The sequence below is a fragment of the Ammodytes marinus genome (genome assembly GCF_949987685.1).
Source record: "Ammodytes marinus genome assembly, chromosome: 10".
NCBI lineage: Eukaryota > Metazoa > Chordata > Actinopteri > Uranoscopiformes > Ammodytidae > Ammodytes > Ammodytes marinus.
In genome coordinates this window covers 12,502,203-12,510,185 of record NC_137214.1, presented here as the reverse complement: position 1 = coordinate 12,510,185, position 7,983 = coordinate 12,502,203, and the positions used below count along the sequence as shown (strand labels likewise).

The window sequence follows — 7,983 nt, the reverse complement described above, 5'->3', positions numbered from 1 at the left end:
CTAGTTTGAAGGTGGATCCTCACTTGCAGTTTGAGGAGGGATTTTCAAAAACTTATGCACAGCTGGAGTGAAGATGAGGATGGTGCCCAGTATTGAGACGGTGAGGAACGCCCACAGGAAGATTCTGTCTAACACCTGGGCAACAAACTTCCAGTCTTGAACAACCTGGGAAATAGAAAAGGTGAGGGAGACGGTATGAGAGCAACATACATACATACATACATACATACATACATACATACATACATACATACATACATACACATACATATATATATATATATATATATATATATATATATATATATATATATATATATACTGTATATATATATATATATTAGTGGTGGGCCGATAACGGCGTTAACGGCTGCGTTAACGCCAAACTCTTATCGGGCGATAAAAAAAATATCGCCGTTAATCTCTTAATTCCACCTCCTGTTCGGCTCAGGGGAGATGCTGTTCGCCGTCGGGGTGAACCCCCTTCCGCACGTGAAGGCTCGCTTCACGTGCGGGAAAGCTATAGTGTGAGCGGCCACAGCTTGTATTTTGGTCATATCTAACACTGGACTGCAGGCCTATATAAAAGTGTTGTACCTTTGCTTTCTTTGGGTTAAAAAAAACTCCATCAACTCAGTATCCGTCTAGTCCAAAAAAACTCTGTCAGCTGCTGCTGCAGACGGTGTGCAGACGTGCTCGGAGAATCGGCATCGGCGCATCAACAGTCATTCAATGCAGCGGCAGTAATCATACAACCGAACGGTGTAGAAAGTCCCGTCAGTTAAAAATAGTGATCCAGATTTTAAATCCATGTTAAAATCGGAAGGATATAAAGCTAGTTAGCTTAAAAAAAGTAGCAAACATGTCAACTGTGATGTGTTCAGGCCGGCTCAGTAATATGATTGATGTGTTCAAATGCAACACAAAAAAAAAGAAATTTGAGATTTTGGCGAAACTTGTTTTCCCAGCAAGATAAAATAGATAGTAAAGATGGAATGGAATTATGACCTGTTTAATGTCCTATCTAGAGCTATGATCATATCAGCAATTAAAGCAATAATACAAGTTCTATTTCAACAAAATAATAGAAAATTATCAATTTTGATATCAATAAAGACTTGGATCGTTAAGGAGTCTTGAAAATGGTATCAATATCAATACAAATTAACTCTCCTGTCATCTGAGAGAAATTAAGATGATTTAATTTTTTTAACCGTTAGTATTTACCGGTTAAAAATATTATCGGTTGACTGGTTTACCATGGACATCCCTTATACTGTATAAATGTATATCATACATTGTATGTTTTTTTTTGTGTTATCCCAGTTAAGTTTATTATTAATTTTTTATCATTTAATATTACTTTTAATAGTTCCGGGACGTTGGAGCAATAACCTGGTGTTTTGACACTTCAGTGTGCACTGTGAATTTGAAGTAATGTTCAGTTTTTGAATAAAGATGCAGCATTTACAAATGTTTATTTTTTTTATCCGATTCATCGATTAATCGAAAAAATAATCGACCGATTAATCGATTATTGAAATAATCGTTAGTTGCAGCCCTAAACAATTCATCGTTACCTCTTATGGCCTACAGTTCAAAGTTCATGTTTAACTGAATAAACAGTTTGTAAACACAAGTACATCTTGTTGAACATTATTTATTTTCATCACCAATTATCATAGTAGAACAGCTTCCTCAAGCAGTTTGTGATGCATGTTGGAAACAGGAGATGAGCCCCTGGTCTGATGCGCCACCTGGCTTGAGAAACACGTTCTCAAAGACTTACTTTGAGTCATTATTTAGGAGCACACGCATATTATGAATGAATTCAAATGAGCCATTTTAATCTAGATTAATCTAGATTAATTTCAAAATTAATCTAGATTAATCTAGATTAAAAAAATTAATCTATGCCCACCTCTAATATATATATATATATATACTTTATAAGTGTTATAGCCTGGCGGGACCAGCCTGATCTCGCAAGCTTCACATAGACAATATTTCCCATGCAGATCAGTCTGGACTTTCTCCAATCTCTGTGGGGAGGAGCCCGGTCAAAAAAATCAGATTGAAGACTACATGAACCAATAAGGGGCTGCCTTACACTTAGGGACAAACGTTAGGACAGAACGCATGCCCTGATTGGACCGATCATTTTTTGACCGGACTTTTCCCCTGGAGAAAGGCCAGACTGATCAGTAGGAGATAAATGAATGTGAAGCTTTCGTAATCAGGCTGGTCTCGCCAGGTTAGAAGTGTTAAGCCCATATAGCTATTCTAATGATAACTTGGATCTTTCCTGAGCGTTACGATCCAACCAAACCCACCTCGCGGATGAAGTGCTCCTTGCGGATATGTCTGCTGATGTACCGCACCGAGTAGATGGCCTTGTCCAACATGGTCGACCAGGCTTCGTCCTCCTTTCCATCGGGAGTAGTCTGTCCACCATGGGCCCCGCTGTTGGCCCTCTGGACTCCTCTCCGGCCTCCAGAGCGGGGCTTCAGCTCGGGGCTTTCTGGAGCCAGCTCTGGGTAGTGGTAGCGGTCGGTGTGTCCCCTCATGCACAGCAGCCTGGGCAGCTTCTGAAGAAAGAGAGTGCGGACCCACGGCGACATGGGGTGGTAGGTGGCCGAGGAGCGGTGGTGCACGTTGATGACGAAAACGGTGACGATGATGGAGAGAGTGACGAAGATCATGATGAAGAGCAGGTACTCTCCAATGAGCGGGATGACCTTGGAGGACGAGGGGATGATTTCCTCTATGACCAGCAGGAACACAGTGAGCGACACTAGGACAGAGGTGGAGAGTGACAGCTTCTCTCCTTCATCTGACGGAAGGTAAAACACCAGCACGGTCAGGAAGGACAGACCCAAACAGGGGAAGATGAGGAAGAGCGTGTAGAACAACGGCAACCTCTTGAGAATGAAGGAATACGTGAGGTAGGGGTACGTGTACAAGCCGTCCTTCCGGGTCCCTCGGGCTCCGGTGGCGCTGAGGATCTGCCACTCCCCGTTGTCGAAGAAGTCCTTGCGGTCCACCTGCTTGTCTATGAGGATCAGGTCCACCTGGTGTCCGTCGTACGTCCAGGAGCCAAACTTCATGGTGCAGTTCTGACGGTCGAAGGGGAAGAAAGTGACGTCCATGGTGCACGCCGATTTGTAACTGGCAGGCGGCGTCCAGGTGACGAGGCCATTGTACCTGATGATGGCTTTGGTCATCAGCGAGCCCTCAAACCGCCCATCAGCACTGAAGAAAAATAGAGCGAAATCAGAGAAAAATAGCCCCGGTATTGCATTTAGAAGAGCAGCACAGCTCAGTATTACATGCCCTTTATTTTGTTGTGTTAGAGTATTTAAATCAGCTTACATCTCAACATAGACATTTTATGCAAAAATGATATTTTAAGGAACAATGTGTTTTGTGGCTGTACTTTTCATGCAGTGAGTGTTTGAGTTATGTAAGTTTCACATAAAGATATAATCATCTGTCAGTTTGTCTCGTGGCACATAAAAGCACATCTTACTTCTCATAGAGGACGATGTCCGGGAGCCAGATGTTTTCAGAGGGAACTCTGATCGAAGTGATTCCTCCGTATTTCTCTGGATTCCATCGCAGCTTGTAATCGATCCACTCCTGTTCAACATTAACACATGGGGTAGAATTGAGATTTTTATACAATACTTAACAATACTGAGGTGTTGTTTGCTTTTATGGTTCCCTAAAATGTGATCACTTCTATCAGTTTCAGTCAGAGTTTTTCTAACCTGTGTTAAACAAAGGAACAACAACATATCAAAATGAAACAACCCTTTCACACAAAAGAAATAAATATCTATGCCTTTTAGTGAGAATATGTTCCCTAAATTATTATTTATTTAATCACTTAACAAAGATCCTCCACTGTAATACAAAATTAACGTGATTAATTTAATTTACAGTATTAAGGCTGGTGTCTTTATATCTGTTATATCACCCACTCATCTATAGCAATATTATTGTGTTCCTTTATCAAGGTAATATTGTCGGAAATATTAATATTAGCCTGTGTATTTTATTGACCTTATGGTTACAAACAGTGAGATTAATTGTAAACCTATAGCCTCCTTTTGATTTTTGTGTCATGCTCACCTGACACAGCCAAACGTTAGTGGACATAAGCTGGTTCTTCTCATCCTAAAACACACAGAAACAACAGATGAGTCAGATTACAAAGGGGGCATATACTCCAGATGCAAGATACTAGTGTGTAGATTGTGTTATTTCATGATTAAATTCAAACAAAGGGTTATGCACATCACCAAAGTTAAAGCATACGATTTAAACCTACAATCAGTCCCAACTATATTGTTAAGTCTTTAAAGTATGGACCAAGATTATCAAAATAAAAAAGTGAAGCATTTGATCCTGAAAAGGGTCAGTCATTTGTAATTGCCGGAGTAAAATCTGTCTGGGAAAGGTTGATAATGTAAGGCTTCAGATTATTTTTTGCAGGCTCTGAATACATCAACAGAAAAGACAGACACACAGTACATACCGTATATATTGGTGGTTTGAGTAATTGTGTAAGTCGACAAGTTTTTTGTGTCTACATGAATACATTCATCTTTATTAATAAAAATCAATATCAAATACATTATTGAGGTCACGTGTGATGAAACTTGTGTACTGTACAAATAACTTGTGATCTGGGTGCCTCCGCGAAATCAGACAGAATCTCATTTACCTGTCTGTGCCACTTCCTTGGCAAACAAGAAAAAAGAAACATGAAATCAGAAGGAGGTGGGTGCGTTGGACCGAGCTGAGGCAATATATATGCGGCAAGAGGGAAATAAAGGAGGACAGGAAGAGAGAGATGGGGAATGGTTGGACGCAAGTTTATTTCCACATCAGTAAAGGCAAGTTTGAAAAAATAAGAGGGAAGAGTGAGAGCAAAATAACTGAGAGAAAATACAGAGATGTGGCTGTTCCAGTGAATCCAGACCAGGCCTCAGCTGTCAAACTCACTTGGATGTTTTGGCGATCACACAAAACAGAGGTGAACCATAATCTAATACAGAGCCTGGCTCCAGTGTCAGACTCAGGGGACATGCTACGTAGTGTAGCCCAGCTGCTGTGTCCCTGGGTTATCTTTCTCTTTTCACGCACCCTTTTCCAAAAATCCAAAAGATCATCCTTCTTTCCGTCAGAGCCATCAGGGGGCGTTGTTAAATTTGTCATGGATTTTCTTTGACCTGCATGCATGTTACTTGGAGGGATGAAGAGTTAAGTCTAAACTAGATTAATATTTCATGCCAAGAGAGTGGCTCCTCCATTAGCATACTCTGTTTTCTCCTCTCGAACACCTAAACCATCTCAACCTATCACAGCAAGCCTCTGAAATATTAAAGGAACACTCCAGAAAGAGACTGCTGGGTTGTAGATATGAAAAGAGTGTTCGGGATCTATTTCAGGACTACGGAGAGCTCCAACGCGCAGTTGCAAGTGGCTAGTTTATTTGCAGCACCATGGAAAGCGGACAGCATTAACCAACCGCATCTACCTTTGGCTCCCTATTGTTATATTTTTACGAACTCTAATTATCTTCTTTTGAGCAAGCGTGTTTCATTTCTTTAGCCTCTACATATGGTCACTAATGTTCATTGTTTTTGTTGTTGTCAACAAAACACATACAAATACAAAACATTCCTAATGAGGACATACTGCACATACACAACATATTCATTTTGATGATAAGTATTTCAGATAAAAGCTTAAATGATTTCCCTCGAAGAGCTGAGCACAGTTTTTTTTGTTTTTTGGATTGTTGTTTTTTAGCAAACTTCAGCCAAACAGGTTTGAATAATTAATCTGTTGGGAACTATTTACAGATTTGCTTTTGTTGACAGCAGAACAGAATCTGTGGGTTCAACTCCAAATAAACTTCAGTGCCTACGATCATAGTAAAAGTATCTCCAAGTGCAAAGGTATGGCTCACTCAATCAGTTTTTTGACAAGAATATAGGTCTATGGCACAAGGATATGGAGCATTGATTACACAGACCATAGTCGCTAGTAGGAGCAATTCAATGTTGCTTTGGGCAATATCACTGGATTCGTTGACAATATGAAAAATCTCCCCATACTAATGAAGTTATGAGTCATGATGAGGTTAAACATAGGATAAAGGATAAGGTTAAAATGATTTGTTAGACTTCTTAACATCTTACTACACAGTAAATTCCCCAGTGTTAAATATGCAGTGTCAAACTCCATTAACTCTATCTGAGTTAATATAACAACAGCTGGAGTAGAATGCCTCCTAGTGTTGGTGTCAATTTCGGTAGTTAAAAGACGGGGTGTAGAAAGTACTCTATAAGGCTTTAAACAACACTATACAGTGTATTTTTAACTCTATTTTGAGTTAATTTAACTCTAAAATTTTAACACTTTGAAGAGAGTTAATTTAACTCCAATTCTGAGTGGGACCAAATACACTCGGAAATGGTGTTAAATTTAACTATTTTAGTGTTATTTTAACACTTCAAAATTTACTGTGTACATTTGTTCTTTAAGAAATTTGAAAATAGTAAAAATCATCTTAGAATATTAATAAAAACATAATGACATTCTCAAATAATTGAATATGCATTTCTATGTAAATCTAGAAACAGAATACAAATTCTCTAGAACTTCAAAACAAATTGTTAGGAGAGTTTTGTGCAAAACTTGATGCTGCTCGTACTGATGGACCCACTAGTAGAGCTAGTAGTTTGGTAGACATTGGTAGGATTAGGTTTACATTCAGGTATTCAAGGTTTACATTCAGAAGACAAACGTGTGTGGCTATATGTTTTTGATTGTAGGTGTGTTCTCACCACATCAACCAGCTGGGAGATCTTGAGCCCAAAGCGTACTCTGATGGTGTCGTTGGCGTGCTGGATGGGCCTGACCCAGCGCTGGTAGCCCTGGAAAAGGTTCCTCAGTAGGGCATCCTCCATCTCCGCCAAGGACACAAACTCATTTGGAGCTGGAAAAAAAGGAGGAATGTGGATGAACAACTATTCATTACAAAGCATTGTGTTACAGTTACTGATGAATAAAGTGGAATAGAGTACTGCTTTAATGTTCCCATGGGGCAATTTTTCTTACAGACAGTCGTCAATCAATAATACATACGGAAATAATCTGGACTTCCACCAATTCAGAGGACAGTGGTGGAAAATACACACTTACACCTTTGTTGTTCAATACCTATTTACTGTTCGTTTTTTTCGTTTGTTTCTCCCCATAAGTTGACCTCAGAGAAAGCATTTGCGTAGTAAATATTATTAAAACCTTGACATAATGTTCAGCACCATGTACAGTGACAGTGCTGGAATATAATGAAATGCTAACACTCATTCCTTTATGAGCCATATGTAAATACCATAAACTGGATAAAAAGATAGGTAACTGTGTGGTTTGAGCATTTACTGACCAATCTCTGAGGCCAGGCTTCGTGGACATGTATAAGACGGAAAGACAGGCTTCAAAATATGACCGAAGTCAGAAAACACACCCACACACCACTTCTGTTTTGTCCTTTATCAGCTGCCACCACAGACAGTGTTTCTATTCTGAAACAAACTAAGGCCTATACATCACTTTGCTTACCCTTCAAATCACACTAATCTTTATCTATAAGTAGAAACTTCACATCTCCTCCAGCTGTGTGGAGGGGGCAGGTTGTGAATACATGGGACTACAGGAGAGTTTAAGGAGTGAATGCATGTCTGCAATGAATTACAAATGGAGGGGGAGTAAACAGGGACAATGTCGAAGCAGCAGGGCAGTCAGTCAGCCTGAGGCGATGTGATGTCTCTGTACACACAGACAGTAATATTGACAGGAGACGGCTGTCTGTAATGTCAGACACTGGGGATGTCAAGTGCAGGAGCTATACCTGTATATATTGTGTGGTAGGCAAGAGGGTTCACCTTTAGCCTGCCGCAGCTGGTT

General features: G+C 39.9%; 1 protein-coding gene across 1 annotated transcript; it reads right to left on the bottom strand.

Moving 5' to 3' along the window:
• On the bottom strand, positions 1–7,007 carry LOC307256133 (neuronal acetylcholine receptor subunit non-alpha-2-like; the record flags this gene model as incomplete). The annotated part of the gene is made up of 5 exons (XM_080035013.1): positions 6,861–7,007; positions 4,135–4,179; positions 3,530–3,639; positions 2,334–3,252; positions 1–165 (listed from the first exon to the last, which is right to left on the bottom strand). The coding sequence occupies exons 1-5, from the start codon at positions 6,981–6,983 to the stop codon at positions 1–3; spliced, it is 1,362 nt and encodes a 453-aa protein (XP_079891139.1). The 5' UTR covers positions 6,984–7,007.
• Positions 7,008–7,983: the final 976 nt, after the last annotated feature.